Genomic DNA, 16171 nt, shown 5'->3' with positions numbered 1-16171 from the left:
CACCTGTCACACCACAGGTCGTACCCACCAACAGCCCTGATGGCCAAAGGAAACCTGCACGACAAACCAGTGCCATGTACGGGCCAAGAGCCAGAAAATCCCGTCCAGTCCCTGGAGACGGGATTAGAGCAAAACCTGGAACAGCCGGTCGTCCCTGAGCAGGGAGCAGCCAAACACGGGGAAGCCGGCAGGGTGGGGAGGGACAGCACCGCAGATGAGACTGCTGGGCTCTCGGGCCAGAAATACACGCAAACAAAAACCCAAAAAACCAACCAACCAACCAACCAACAACCTGGTGTCTTGGTATCCTCATCCCAAGATCCGCTCAACTGATCCAAACTTGAGGCTATGTCAATTTGTTTCTTAAACAGAACTTGAAACCCTCTGTATTGCTTTCTTCTAACCCCTGCACTACACAAAGCGAGTAAACCAAACCAAGGCTTTGTCTAATAACCTCTCCCGGGTTTTCTGTCACAGGGTCTATCGAGTTACAAGCTGGTTTTTTTGGCAACTCAGAATAAACACTTTCACAACAGATGTCACACCAGAACACGCGCCTTCTAAAAACAAATATGCAGGGAGACCAATTAGATAAAAAGTACTAAAGTCGTGCTCTATGCCTGCAAAAGCACTCTTCCAAATCACACCGACGACTGGAAAGGGTGAGAGCAGCAGGAAGGATGGAGTGATGTCCTTCACTGGCAGACGGCAGAGTCAGCACTGAGCAGGGTCCTCACCCGCACTGACCATTATTTAAAGCTGCAACAGGGAAGAGGAAGAAAAATCAGTTCAGAAATGGGACTATGATCAAGTCCTCTGGGGAATCCAGAACTGAGAGCAAGGAGAAAAAGTCTTTGATAGCAGTAGCAGCATGATTTTCAAGGGACAAAGAACCCTCCTTCCTTCCACCATCATTGAAAAATGGCTTTCAAGCAACTTAATAGGAAAAAAAAAATCAGAAAAACCCCAGATCTTGAATAATACACTTGAAAGTTTTCTTGTTTCCTTTGTTTTTGGTGCCAGTGAGAAAATATGTAAAGGTATTTATTAAGTTTTTGAGGATGAGGATGGAGGAGGTTCAGCATTGAGAAGATGGCTTTCTTTTAATGTACGACATATACACACATGCACCCACACAGGCAAACTTTTAAAGTGTACCACCTATAAAACCCAGAACCACTCTGATCCTAACACTGGTTTTACTGCTAATTTGTTAACAGCGTATTATCCTCCTACAACTGTTTCAACCATTTTGTTGCCTAACGTAGTGATCTTGGAGCTTGTTAAATCTGACCAATGAATAAATTTATAAGCACACAATCATTCTATGATACAAAGACTAAAATGACATAATAGGTTTTGGCAAAAAACCATTTTAAATAAATCCTAGACAAGTGTCATATTGTTACACAAGGAGATTAAATAAGGCTGAGAATCACTGTTACAATACGAAATAATACTTAAACATGCAGTAAAATTTCCTCTGAAACAACTTAGCTAGAGGTCATTGGAGCAATTTGGAATTTCAAACTGAAGAATGGTAACGTCTCAGCTGCTCTTGGGGGGAGGTGTGAGCACAACCACAAACCAGACGGCAAATGCCCGAAACCCTCTGCGCAGAGTGGAGAGTCAGCCCTTCACAACGCCGGCGTCAGAGGCACGGACCTGGGAGCTGGACGCTCCGGAGCAGAATATGTAAGAACGAGAGACATTCAAATGCATCATAGGCTTACTTTACCTACCAAAACAAATTCCACAACTTCAGTATTTTGTGGCATGCAACAGGTCTTCAGGTAAGTCCAGACTGGCGAACATGGTTAAACAGCAACTCCCAAAAATGTAATCCTGAAAGAAAACCATCACGTTTCAACAGACAAGAATGCAAAATGACAAAAATACTGAATATAATAGTGAATACCTTGATTTTTTAATATGCAGTTTCACACCAAATTCAACTCTCTCCTTAGTAATGTAAAAAGCACAAGTTATTGCATTCAAATATTAACAGCAAAAACTGAGTATCTGGAAAAATCAACCTTTCATTACAGACAAAAAACCTGAATACTCCCTTTGGCTGGAAATAACATCATATTTTTCTCAACAGGGGCAAGTTTAATTTAGAATAATGTATCTAAGCCTTAAGACAAACTCTTCCAGATGAAATTCGTCCTCCGAAAAGAGAGACTGGCACTACTAGGATGCTCTTGGCTCATCGTGAGCAGGTGTCTAACCCAGCTCAAGTTAAGCCTGTTCCAGAAGTGCGTTTATAAGCCCCACAACCCCTCAGGTGGCCGCTCTTATTGCAGGTGCCCAACCAGGCTGGGTGGATCCGTCCCCACAACCTGTGTGCCTGTTCACACTCTCAGCAAGTTTCATTCAAATCTCTCTGGGTAATGAAAACACGGCAGTAAAGCTAATGGCTTCAGTGAGAATAAAACACCGCCTCTCAAATCAAGATGATTTATATTATAACAACATCCCAGTGCTACTTTTCAAGCAGATCTTCTCCTTTCATGCCAGCCTGCTCTTCAGTGAGGAAGGGGACTACCCAAAAACAAGCTGGGGAAGCAGAAGAGGGAAGAAGACTCAGAGAGACAAAGCAGAAATCTGCTGTCTTCTATCCAGACAACAAAGGAAAATCACTTTAAAAGCCTTAGTATCGTGCCACAGCCTTTGCACTTCTGCCGGCCCAGCAACTGGAAAGGAAGGAAAGATGATTCACATTAAATCAGACCTTACATGCTTTGTAGCACTTTTAATAGTCATCTAACACTTTTCAACATCTGGTGTCGTCTTTTTTTCTAAATAAGTACTGGAATTCGGTAAGCACTATAGTACCAAGTAGAAGGTCTGAGTAGCTAAATCATAAGCAGTAACTTTGCTGTTTCCAGCTATATGCAAACCTTATAAATACCATGACTGGACACCAAGCTGACAAGCCAAAGCAAAATCTGAAATATGATTTTTTTTTTGTTAATTATTAAGTGTAAGCCAAAACTATGACAGCTTTCCACGTTCTATAGCACATACTGCATTAGTTATGTTTTTTCGCCCTTTTTATAAAAGGATGTTTCACTGACTGTTTTAGATGGACTAAAACTGAGTCACGTAACAACCAGGCTGCTTATCTCCAAAGCCGTGCTAAGAGTTCCGATGAAAGAACAGGCCTTACTTGCCCAGTAAAAGCTGGGTTTAAGGCCTCCCAGCGCCCGTTCACACCGTCCGTGCCCTGGCACGGCTCAGCGGTGACATTTGGCTGAAGGACGATGAACTGGAGGGAAAATCACCTGAACTTGATACAAGGAACCGAGGGGCTTTTAGTTCTCCCATTGTCCCTCCTGAGGGGCAGAGTGACCGTCCTTCGGGGGGGTGGCCGGGGACACCCGGCTGGGAAGGACGGGCTGCCCAAGGGACCGGGCACCAAACTGAGCATGGTCAGCCCGGGCTATGGGAAGAAGGATAATTAACTGCTGCTGTCTCCATTCCTGCTGTACGTGAGACGATACCGAATTTGGTTAAGGAAAAAAACTAATCGACATCAGTTCATTAACTCCAACTTTCATTAGAGTAAGCTACCTGACCGAGACCGTGGAAATCCCTAGAGACTGAATGCATGCCTTAGCAGACACCACAAAATCAGCCCTGCAAAGTGTTCCATCTACAGAAAGAGCTTATGCTTTCCCAAACAGCAGGAACGCAAAAGCAGCCCCCAGGCAGGCAGGATTCGTTCACCATCCTGATCCAGACCGCTCTCCATGCTGTTCTGCTGCACTCCTGTAGCCCTCAAGCACAAAACACCTGAAGCCAAGTGCTTCCAACAAGGACAAAACTACAGCTTCTTATACGCATATGACCCTTTGCAGTGTGTATTTTGACAGAAGGTTTAGTGGGACGCTGGTTTAAGTTTCATAAAGTTTGTTGAAACCCCACAGCTCATGCCAAGCTGCAATGAACATATCTCAACCGAGCTGTTAATATTTATTTCAACACAATTTGACTGATGAGATCATCAGGGTTGCTTTAAAAAGTAAGTTGATAACTCCAGAACAAGTTTCAATGGCAGCTACGTTAGCCACAAAGAAATTCCCACTTTTGGCAGCTGAGATACCAAGACAAGGAGGCTGCCAGGCCTCCTCCTGAGTCACAGGTTAACTCAGGATCAGCAATTCTGTTGAAAGTTGTAGTCTACACAATGTAATATTTGAACAATCAGTTCTCATTAGCTGAATTATTAATTTCACAGGTTAAGGATATTTCCATTTGGAAGAAATACAACTCACAAAGATCCATCAATGCATCAGCAAACAAGTACAATGAGATGCTCTTTAAAATCAGATGTACCTTGACAAGAATCTATACTTTCTTTTGCCTTCCAAAGGCTATGAGAAAACTCCTTTTCAAGTAGCAACCTATTCATTGTTTGTGTTGCAACAAGCTTTTTATTTAAAGTTGAATTTAACCACTACCAAGCCCTTCTGGGCTGACATGCCCCACAGGTCCGCCTTTATCACCAACTTCCCACCAAGCTTCATCAACACTGATACAGCCAGTCCAGGTATCCTTGTGATTACCAGTCCTGAACTGGGATTTGACTGAAAACTGCATCTCTTGCTTATTGCAATATCCTTCCTTCTTACATGTAAAAAAAGTCTAGGAAATGTCACTAATGTCACTAAGACTGAAATGTTATAATGTATGAAGAAAATATTTAAGATAAAACAAACGGCTTAAAAGTAATTCCTTTTATATGAAGCACTCAATCAGGCAACCGTTGTCCCTGACCAATAAAAAGAAAAAAATCTTAACACAGGTAGGTACAGCTTTTGTTAAAACCAAGATTGTTCTGAGAGCTTCCTGATTGTATAAGAACTTGCAGCTTCTTTTGTGCTGCTCTGGACTTTTGGAATAATCAAATTTCACTAGTGTCATTTATTGTCACTACTGCTATTAAGAACCACGTCATCACTGCTCACCCCTGCACCTTCTGGTAAAACGAGGGTGCAGCAGAACCAGGGAGCAAGGCGGCCTTGGGACGGGAAGACGCTCCTGAGCAGGAACCTTCCCACGCTGCAACCAAAAGCTGAGGCACTAGTTCTTCTCCAGTATTATTCTTAATTGAGGCTCACTCAAAAAAGCTCGTTGGGTTTTTTCTTTGGGAGGTTCAGCTCCTACGGCCATAGTCCCAAGACTGCTCTGGGAAAGAGACCCACCGGAACTGCCAATAGGAGCCGCATATCTCACCTCTCGCAGGCTCTTCACTCACTGCTGGGAAAAGTGATGTTATTACAGACACCAAAACTTCCAGTTTATCAGGAAGCAAGGCAGAAACAACTCCTCACATTTCCCTTGTACCATCCAGAGAGGCAGCAGCCTCATTAGAGTCTACGTGTGCACGTGTATGCAGAACACAGGGGCTCACATCTAAATTCAGTCTCTGCAAGTAATACCCAGAAACCATGTCGGCAAATGCAATCTCATACCAGCAGCGCAGTCTTGCTAGGTCATTTGATTTTTAAAAGAATAAAAATTACAAAATTAAAATGATATGCATAGGACTTGGAGAATTTAACAGTACGCATCTTTTAGTGGGAATACCTAGGTCATTCCCTTTCACACATCACACCTACTGCTCAGGCTCCCACATAGGCAAATCAGTGTCCACAACTCCCTGTCCCGAATAATCAGTTTACATGAAGACAAATGAATCTAGACAAGGCATTGTTCATGTCCTGTACTTTTCAATTTCCATACAAATCTGATCCAAACCCCTGCGCAGGGCTGTGCGTCAAGACTACTCACGCAAGCCGGAGAAGCGGGCGAGTGTCCTCGGTTCCAGCAGCCGGTGGCTCTCAGGAGCCTCCCCCTTGCCCCGCTCCCACACCAGCGACACTGCCACACACACTGCTCGCCTTTCTTTGTTCCCAAATACATAAAGAAGGGTTATTTACTGTGACACAACCTCAAGGTCGCAATATATATGTGACAGAATTCACTTTTAGTTTTTATTTTTAATTGTGACAATAGCAAGTTTTGGTGTGCTATTCGGAGCGCAGGCGGGATGCTGGTAATAGCATCGACTAACGGCAGAGGACGCGCTGGATGAAAAATGACCCCCGATGCCCCATGGGCTGGGAAAAATCCCAGGCTCCTGGACCTCTGGAAAACTTCCACTCCTATCCTTCTGTGTAATCCAAAGCTTAGATGAACTTTCAACTCCAGCAGCATCACTGAAAAGACTTTTTCCTTCCTTTTAATTAGCCAGGACACTAGACAAGCTGAGTTTCATGCACCATCTTGAGCCAAACCTCCAGCTCTCAAGGTGTACACACCGAGGAACAGGCTGACTACATGGCTGAAACGCACGGTTATCTGCTATGGGCAGTTCCTGCTGATGAACACCAGTGATCCGCTCTGGAGGGAACAGCAGAGCTCCTAACAGTATAAGATAAAACACAAAATATCCACAGCCTCAGTAAGGCACAGGTGAGTTGGTCATTCGCTAACAGATGGAAAATATCTCACCTGGAGTTTGATGCTCCATCTTCCCTGCCTCAGGTCTGTGCCACCTAGGATTAGTTCTCCTTCCCCTTCTGCCCCTTAACTTTTTCCAACCCTCCGCATTCTCTCCCATTGCTTCTGCTCCAGCCCAGCGTTAAGCAACAAGTTTATGCTTGAAGACAGTTTTTGTAATACAGAGGGTTAAGTCTTGCCGCTCAATGGCACACACACCAACAGGTGTCCTGCTCACTCCTCTCCATGCCACAGCATCTGTATTTCTCAAGACAGAGCACACGATTTTAAAACAGACCCCACCATCACGCCTTCTACCCTGCCGAGGTACGTGAGTGATCTGTAAAATTTCCCTATTCCCAGCGCCATCAACGAGTTAGAGCCACATTAACTCTTTGAGAGCTTCAGCAGCAAACACTGTGCTGCTGCAAATCCCTAAATTTGGCATGTCTGTCTAACTCAGTTGTATAGTAACTCCAGCTTCCACCCAAAAGCAATGAATATGGTATTAGAAAATAAAAATAGAATAGAAATCTGTTCAACAGATATCAGTTTGAAATATTTATCATCTACTACGAAGGCACGCAACCTTTACCAGCATCATACTTAAACGGAACCAAGAGAGACATTACGATTCTTTAGCAGAATCTACCTCTACGCCCTCACATTTTCAAGTATTTAAGCCACTGAAAAATGAAAACACTTAGTTTAGAGATCACGATGGGCTGGATTTCTCAGGTTTCTCCCCACACAGTTGTTTTTTATTTTAAGGAAGCACCTATGTTTTTACTAGAATAGCGTAAAATTACTGTATCAGTTGGAAGCTTGTTGCAAACAACTCCTCCCCCCAAGTCCCATAGAAGAACAGGCTTTCCAGAGAGCGCTGCTGGAAGTCTTTCCAGCCCAAACCCAAAGCCTAACAGAATACACTTTTAGAGGTTTCAAATATCAAGAAATATCATTTCTCAATAGAAGATCAGGTCTGTGTGCAGCCTCCTCCCATTTTGATTTTATTTTTTCTCACAAGAGAGTCAGGATACAGTATGACTGCAAAAAAATTCCTGGTAAAGCTGGTTAATGCTCAAATGAAGCCACGTGGCTCAGTGAATATTTGAAGAATACATGAATTTCTATCAAACGTCTTGCTGTAGGTAGTGCGTTTAGTCCAGAGGCTCATAGACCTGGCATTTCTGGATGTGTGCCTTGAGTCCTTTGTTTCTCTCTCCACAAGATGCATAGAAAAGCTGGGAACACTTGCTATAACTGTAAAAGAGCTGCTAAACCCAAACATTGTGGTTATTGCACCTGGGGATCTTTTTCGAAAAAGCCAAGTTAGTTCTCTGTGGTTGTTTCCTCATATGGGAAACACTGAAAGATGCCTTAGCTGAAGAACCAGCCAGAAAGACTACAATGCACAATAATTATAAATACCAGTGAGGCACTGTCTGTCCTCTAGTAAAACTGAAATGAGAAAGGTTTTACTATAGCATCAGTCATGAATGAACACAAGTGTGTGACTGGAAGCTGAGGGGCTATGGAGAGACAAAGCTCGTAAAGCTGCGATTCGCAGGCAGATTTCGGAACCCTGCGAGATGAGCGATGGAAAAGCTGCTTCCCATTCCCCAAAGAAGCGTGAGGGGATCAGAAACCCTGAGTTTTCTGAGACATTCTAAAAGTAGATGAAATGTAAGGAAACACAGAAATCAAACCGAGGGAATAAGTTAAGAAGCCTTTCTCAAACTATTTTAAATAGTTACCGAGTAATTCAAACAAAAGCTTGGGTTCAAAGAAATGTCAACGCGTCCTTGCTGACATCTTACAAAGATGTCAGCGCCCGCATGAGGTCAGGGCTGAGAAACTAGAACCAGAAACAACGTCCTAAGGCAGACAAGCTCCCGGGCTGACAGCACCTGAGTGCCCGGACCCGCTCCCCGGGGGCCCCGGGGGCCGAGCGACCACCTGCCACCGCGGCAGGCTCGGCCGGGGCCGCGGGGCTGGTTTCAGGGTTGAGCAGGTTCAGATTTGAGCTCCGGGAGAAACGGGGCCGGTTCAGCAGCCCCCCCCGGCCGGGGCAGCTCCGGCCCGGCGGGACGGGCTGCAGGCCGCGGCCAGCGGGCTCACCCGTTGCCGGCAGCCCAGGCCGCGGCCCCGCAGCCCGCTGACAGGCTCCCGCCGCGGAGCCCCGCGGGCCCCGGCATCGCCCGGCACCCCCGCCCCGGGCACCCCGGCCCGGCCCCGCGGGGCGATCCGCCGCGGCGGCCCGGGCCCAGGCTCCGCGCCCCGCCAGGCCCCGCTGCTCCTTCCCGCCGCGCCGCCCGCCGCACCGCGCCGCGGGCCCGGCCTGCTCCCGGCCCTGACACCGCCGCGGCCGCGCTTCCGCCCCGCCGCCTCTGTCACGCCCGCCGCCGGGTCCCCGCGGAGAGGCCCCGCCGCGGGCCCGCCCCGCCCTCACCTGGCGCTGCCGCCGCTGCCGGTGCCGCCGCCTCCGCCGCCGCCGCCGCGCCCGCGCCGCGAGCGCGCGCAGGAGGGCGGGGTCCGGCTCGGCGGGCCGGGGCGCGCGCGGGGCCCGCGGGGCCGGACGGGCGCGGGGCGGGGGTCGCGCGCGGCGCGGGGACGCCCGGGACGGCAGCGCAGGCCCGCGCGCTCCGCCTCCCCCGCGCCACGTGACCGCCCGCCCCGCGCGCGCCTGCGTCCGAGCGCGCGGAGCCGGGGGGGCTGAGCCCCCGCGCTGGGGCCGGTGCGGGGGGCGGAGCGTGGTTGGCCCCCGGGGCACAGCCCGCGGTGGTGGGGACCCGGGGACACGGGGACTCGGGGAGCCGGGGACTCGGGGACACGGGGACTCGGGCACATGGGGACAGGGGGACTCGGGGAGCCGGGGACTCGGGGACACGGGCACTCGGGGACACGGGGACTCGGGCACACGGGGACTCGGGGAGCCGGGGACTCGGGGACACGGGGACTCGGGCACATGGGGACCCGGGGACCCGGGGACTCGGGCACATGGGGACAGGGGGACTCGGGGAGCCGGGGACTCGGGGACACGGGCACTCGGGGACACGGGGACTCGGGCACACGGGGACTCGGGGAGCCGGGGACTCGGGGACACGGGGACTCGGGGACACGGGGACTCGGGCACACGGGGACTCGGGGAGCCGGGGACTCGGGGACACGGGGACATGGGGACTCGGGCACACGGGGACCCGGGGACACGGGGACTCGAGGACGCGGGCACATGGGGACAGGGGGACTCGGGGAGCCGGGCACACGGGGACACGGGCACTCGGGGACCCGGGGACACGGGGACTCGGGGAGCCGGGGACACGGGGAGCCGGGGACTCGGGCACACGGGGACTCGGGCACATGGGGACATGGTGACTCGGGCACTCGGGGACACGGGTACTCGGGGAGCCAGGCACTCGGGGACACGGGGACATGGGGACACGGGGACTCGGGCACACGGGGACTCGGGGACACAGGCACACGTGGACACGGGGACTCGGGCACACGGGGACTCGGGCACACGGGGACACGGGGACTCGGGCACACGGGCACACGGGGACTCGGGCACATGGGGACACGGGGACTCGGGGACACGGGGACTCGGGCCCAATCCCCCACCGCCGGGGAGCGGCCGCACCGGCAGGGACGTCCCGGCTGCTCCGGGAGCCCGGCGGAGGGACCGGCGGGTTCGGGGGCTCCCGGCGGGCCGGGGTCGGTCTGCGGGTCGGGGCAGGGGAGCCCGGGCACGGCCTGCGCGGGGCTGCGGGGCCCGCACCCGCTGCTGACACTGAGTAAAGAGTATTTCCTGGGTGAAGTCTGAGAAAAAATCATAATTAAGGCCTTTATAGAAGAAAAGTGGGGAACAAGGTTTCTGGTTCAGAAGAATTTTAATTTAGAGGAACTTATTGTCCAAAGGTTTCGAACTTTATAAATACCAATGAATTATACTTTCTTTAGCCTTACCGCTGGGGAGGTGGGAAAGAAACCAGAGGGTGACCTGATACGCACCCAGCAAAGGCTACAATGCTGGATTTTCATTAAAAGTCAATTTATCTGGTTCCTGACCAGGCTCGCGGCCCCCAGGGTGATGCTGACCCCTTGAAAAGCCACCTCAGCTCACGGGGGTTTCCAGCAAGATGGCCCCACAGAGCAGCCTGCAGGACACACCGCCCGCCTCTTCCTACAAACCTTCCGTAGTATGAGAAATGCTGAACTAATAAAAAAAGAGTGCACTGCAGAAATGTCCGATCGATATTCTTCCTGGCAGTCATTGCTTTAAGCAGAAAGCTGTTATCTAGCAGTGGTAAAAAAACCAAAATGTGACAATTACTATTTCAGGCTAGTAAAAAAATTTTAAAAATGGGAAAAATCATAGGATCACTTCATTTGGAAGAGACCCTCAGGATCATCGAGTCCAACCATAACCTAACCTAACTCTAGCACTACCCCATGTCCCTGAGAACCTCGTCTAAACGCCTTTTAAACCCCTCCAGGGACGGTGACTCCAGCACTGCCCTGGGCAGCCTGTTCCAGTGCCCCACAGCCCTTTGGGGAAGAAATTGTTCCCCACATCCAACCTCAACCTCCCCTGGCGCAACTTGAGGCCGTTTCCTCTGGTCCTGGCGCTTGTTCCTGGGGAGCAGAGCCCGACCCCCCCCTGGCTCCAAGCTCCTTTCAGGCAGGTCAGAGATCAGAAGGTCTCCCCTCAGCTCCTGTTCTCCAGCTGAACCCCCAGCTCCCTCAGCCGCTCCCATCACACTTGTGCTCCAGCCCCTCACCAGCTCCGTTCCCTTCTCTCAACTCGCTCCAGCACCTCAAGGCCTTTCTTGGTGTGAGGGGCCCAAAACTGCCCCCAAGATTCAAGGTTTGGCCTCCCCAGCACCGAGTACGGTGGCACAATCACTTCTCTCGTCCTGCTGGCCACACTGTTCTTGATGCACATGGTGCTGGTGGCCTTTTTGGCCACCTGGGCACACGCTGGCTCATGTTCAGCCGCTGTCACCAACACCCCCAGGTCCTTTTCCCCCAGGCACTTTCCAGCCGCTCTTCCCCAGCCTGGAGCGTTCACGGGGTTGTTGTGACCCAAGTGCAGGACCCGGCACTTGCCCTTGTTGAACCTCAGACAATTGGCCTCAGCCCAACGGTCCAGCCGGTTCAGGTCCCTCTGCGGAGCCTTCCCACCCTCCAGCACATCAACACTCCCACCCACTGGGTGTCATCTGCAAACTGACTGAGGGTGCACTCGATCCCTCATCCAGATCATTGATAAAGAGATTAAACAGAACTGGCCGCAGTACTGAGCCCTGGGGACACCACTCGTGACCGGCCACCAACTGGACTTGGCTCCGTTCACCACAACTCATTGGTCCTGGCTCTCCAGCCAGTTCTTTATCCATCGCGGATACACCATCCAGGCCATGAGCAGCAGCTTCCCCAGGAGATGCTGTGGGATATGGTGTCAAAGGCTTTACTGAAGTCTAAGTACACAACATCCACAGCCTTTCCCTCGTCTGCTAGGTGGAAGACTTTGGTCCTGCAGAAATATGTGTGATAACGTTACTAACGTTACTAACTCGAGTAGGTTCCGCTGGCTGCAGGAGGGGCGCAGCAGGCCCGGGGTGCTGCACAGCTGCAGCCTGCGCTCACAGACCCTCCTGACATCGCCTTTATGCACATCACTGCAGGATAAATGTCATGAAAAGAGGGAAACATTTTGGTTTGGTTTTTTATTTTGCAAACCCCTTTAAATACAATAACCCCACATTCATTTGTTACTATACCTCAGAACACAGGGTAAAAAAATGACATAAATCCATCAAAAACCAGCCAACCAACAACAAAAATACAAACCCAAAACAAGTGAACCTCATGATCTATTTTAGGAGACACTTTTTAACACAGCTGTACTTAACTTCTTCTTTCTCCAGCCTGATCTGCTCCAAAAGGCTCGTGCACATCCCACTGTGGTGCGGTCAGATCAGTGCTGCCTCCAGAAGATCCCCGTGTCACCCTCTGGTGCTGCTGTCCTTGTCTTGCAGAACAGTCCTTCTGCCCTTCAGGTTTTTCATGTGCTTGTTTTCATATGTGTGATTCACATTAAAACTGGGCACATCTCATATACCATAGCTAAACCAGAACCGGTAGAACACTATTTTTCAATATGTGAGTTTTCTGGAAGTGCGATATCGAGGTGTCTCACTAAGATCTGCTGGGGCCATCCAAATGCTGTGGCTTTCTGTTCTGGTCTTGAGAGGTACCACGGTTATAACCTTCCTGTGTCTAATCACACCTGGAGTTTGCAAACTTCCTTCGTTAGCAGCTTGGTGCCTCGTACATGCGCTCAGCACCCTGTAGCACGCTGCTTGCCACGGCTCTTCCGCCGGCTTCTGCTCACTGTCGGGAAAGACCAGAGCTGCCACAAACGCCACACGATTAAAATCAATTCTCATTCTCTCAAAATAGCTTCGCCACCAGCATAAGGATGTAAAGGGAATGCAGAGCTGAAGGGACACCAGGGTGACAGGACTGGCAGCTGGAGGAACCCAAGGCGGGGTTTGCCATCTTCCATATCGCAGCTGGTGGAAGGCAGGCAGCTCGCCGGCCACCGCGCGTGTGGCAGGAGACCGACCGGCGCCTGGCGGTGCCGAGATGGGAATAACGTGACATGGGGGAAACACGGGACAGCCCAGTGCTCCCGCCCTGGCACCGCACTGCTGCGCGCCGGTGGGGACAGCGCTCCAGGGCTGAGGTTGCTGCACAGCCTGGAGCCGCGCTGTGTGGCCCCTGTACACCGTAACCAAAACAGCGGATTTTTTTGAGCTAGATCTGTGCTTGTGGAGCCCCTCCACGAGCTGATCCTCATTTTGGTTTGTATTCCAAAGCCTTGCTGCAAAATAAATGACACAAACTAATACAACATCGCCTGCAGAGCGGACACCACCGCGAGGAAGGAGGGCTACATACAGCACAGAGACGGCTGTCTGAGCTGCTTCGGTGTTCACAAATAGATCAGGGAAATGCGTTTGAGATCATGACAATCAAGATTGTGGTTATATTTACATGCATTTTCATATGACAGTATTTTCAAAGGAAATACACAGAAAAAGTAAGTAAACTCATGAGCAGCTTTAGATTTTCCAAACTTAGATATTATACAATGACCTGACCAAAGTAATTTCTCCTCTAATAACTGGTATGATGCTCACTTAGAGAGAATGAAGCATTGCAGGCACAACCACTTTTTGATCCGTGAGTGTGGTGGGAGAGGTGGGCAACTGGCTACAGACGCGACAGATGGGGTGGCAGCACGTAGGAGTCATCCTCTCCTCGGCTCCAGGGAGGTGCAGAGGTGAGAGCCGCCGGGTGGGGAGCCTGCCCGTGCTGGAGACAGTTCTGATGGCTGAAGGTCCTGGCTGCCAAGGGGCTGTTGGCAAACAGGATTTTCCCCCGGGCAGCAGCATCAGCTCTGCCAGGACAATCTGCAGCTAAAAGTGCTGTGGCCACTGGAGGGCCTGTCCTGGGCAGAGTGTTTCGCTGCTCCGGTGCTCCTACTCCATCTGCTCCTACTCCATCGGCCCTCCTGCCCTCCACACAGCCGCGTTTCAGGTGCTGCTCCGAGAACCAGCTTTGCCTCTCGGAGCTCTCCTCGCCCTGCCCAGCCTGCAGATATCCATCACCGGAGTACAGAAGATCTTTCCAAACACACTGTGATGAAGGTACGTGGGTGCTACAGGAGCTCATCCCACGCCACCTGATCCTTTGCGAAACCTTACTGAATATTCAGTGGTCTTGGTGTGTTCATGACAGAGATGCAGGTTTCATCTCGCGGTGTTTACCGAGGCCTGACTCCCCTTTCTCTCCAACAAATCAGTGTCCCGATCAGTCCGTGGAAGCCGGTTGAGTGTGTGAGGGGTGGAAGGAGGCTCTGAGATGGTCCAGCCAGAGGGGCCCAGCAGACACCCGGAGGATCCAGCTCCCCCGTGGCAGCCGGCTGACCACGGGATGCTGAACAGGTACTTTGGGATTTGCCACACCAGCTGAGGGACCCCTCGGACTGACACCGGCAGAGCTGCAGCAGAGCTGTGGGACGCGGGTCACCATCTCTGGAGAGCGGGGCCTGACCCTGCAGCCCCGGCGCTGGCGGCGGCGGCTGCTCTGCCCTCGGCTGCCCTGGCAGCCCTGGGCCCCCGGCATGGAGTGGGGCCGGCGCTGCAGCTGCTGGAGCTGCTCACCGGAGCGCAGGGACACGCGGGTGCCCAGGGCCGCTCCTGGGCTGCTCTCACATGCGGCAACGAGAACGATTCTTACAGACGCAGGCAGAGATGCACAGACACAGAGTTCTTGTCAGCAGCGAGAGCAGAGCCGGGCAGAGCTGAGCCAGGCTTTTATTAACAGGTCTCAATTTATAGGTTTACAGATATGGGCCTGGACCAAGAGGTTAGACAGGATATTTTTTCAAAAATGTTATCCCAAACACACCACACTCGCGTCGTGACTGTTTTCAGTCACGTTCCCGTGCATATCTCGTGGGCGGCACTCCGACCCACTCATTCGCATGCCCGGGCCCAGCATTCACACATCACACATACGGGGGCAGTTTTCTGGCGCGAGATATCGTTCTCACTGGCCTGGGCTATCACTCCTTACACTCATAAATAACGTACTTCTGTATAACCCGTCCAAGGCGCTTTAGCTGGAACCGCACATCCCGCCCTACCCGCGCTCCCACCCGTGCGGGGGCAGCGGGGACCCCGGCGCTTCCCGCGCCTGTGCCGGGCGCCGCACCCCGCGCCGGCAGCGGGACTGCAGCCCCCGGCGGCAGCTGCCCCGGCCACAGCAGTGGGAGCAGCGCCGGCTCCAGCCCCTCTTGGCGTCCAGGCACTGAACAGGACTGCGATGGATCAAAACGGCTCAGCTGAGGGGCTGGAGCGTCCTTGTCCCCCCAGCCGTGGGACGGCGGTGCTGACTTCTGCCTCATCCCTCCTTTAGGCTTTTACACACAGCGATCGGTGCTTGATGCACACAGGTGAACAGCAGTATGTACAGCTAGCGAGCATGACTTGTTAACTGCGCTCACGAATGGCAACAGCCTTCGTGAGAAACATTGATAAATTGAGCTAACACTGAGCGGCAGAGCCTGTCTCCAGCTTATCCCCATGCAAAACGCAGTGCACATCCATGGGGAGCAGTGCAAACATGGGCAGAGACACGCTGATCACATTCTAGATCATAATAGTCACATTTGACAAAGGCATCACTTATTTATTTATGTTTTATTTTGCGCCTTTAAAATTTTCTTTATTGTTTTTGTCAGTCACTTTATATTTTGTACTTTGCATTCTGAGCTCCTCACTGACACTTTCATATGAAAGTTTCAGGACAAATTTGCTTCAGAGCTGTTAGACGTCTGCAATAGCCAGGTTGAAATCAGTGCAGTTACTCCACACACACACGTCTCCAGAATACGGCCCTTTATTTCACAATGTCTATCTCACCTGCACAGAAGGAAACATCGGGTGTTTCCTGGTACTACACATTAAATTAACCAGATCTCATCACAACAGATGGACTCAAAGTGTCGGAGACACCGGGCCAACTAGCAGATGAACGGTTTCCATATTGAAGACATCTGTGCTATACTTGATGCCATTTTTAAACAGAA

At 51.4% G+C, this 16171-nt stretch overlaps 2 protein-coding genes across 7 annotated transcripts in view; both read right to left on the bottom strand.

The window, feature by feature from the left end:
* Positions 1-8996, bottom strand: part of NCOA6 (nuclear receptor coactivator 6) — a 46039-nt gene extending 37043 nt beyond the window's left edge. For 4 of the 6 annotated variants that reach the window (XM_065645383.1, XM_065645385.1, XM_065645382.1 and 1 more), the window contains exons 1-2: positions 8963-8996; positions 1743-1845 (exon numbers count right to left, since the gene is read on the bottom strand). The gene's annotated coding sequence lies outside the window, so the exon portion shown is untranslated. The remainder of the gene's footprint in view (positions 1-1742; positions 1846-8962) is intronic. The other 2 variants (XM_065645387.1, XM_065645386.1) reach the window with 1 other exon arrangement.
* Positions 8369-15066, bottom strand: LOC135995015 (proteoglycan 4-like). Its single transcript, XM_065645974.1, has 4 exons — positions 14989-15066; positions 14632-14787; positions 10129-10326; positions 8369-10021 (listed from the first exon to the last, which is right to left on the bottom strand). The coding sequence occupies exons 1-4, from the start codon at positions 15064-15066 to the stop codon at positions 8369-8371; spliced, it is 2085 nt and encodes a 694-aa protein (XP_065502046.1).
* Positions 15067-16171: the final 1105 nt, after the last annotated feature.

Source organism: Caloenas nicobarica, chromosome 15 (assembly GCF_036013445.1).
Source record: "Caloenas nicobarica isolate bCalNic1 chromosome 15, bCalNic1.hap1, whole genome shotgun sequence".
In the NCBI taxonomy this organism is placed as follows: Eukaryota; Metazoa; Chordata; class Aves; order Columbiformes; family Columbidae; genus Caloenas; species Caloenas nicobarica.
The sequence above is the reverse complement of the archived record's forward strand: the minus strand, read 5'-3'. Positions and strand labels throughout refer to the sequence as shown.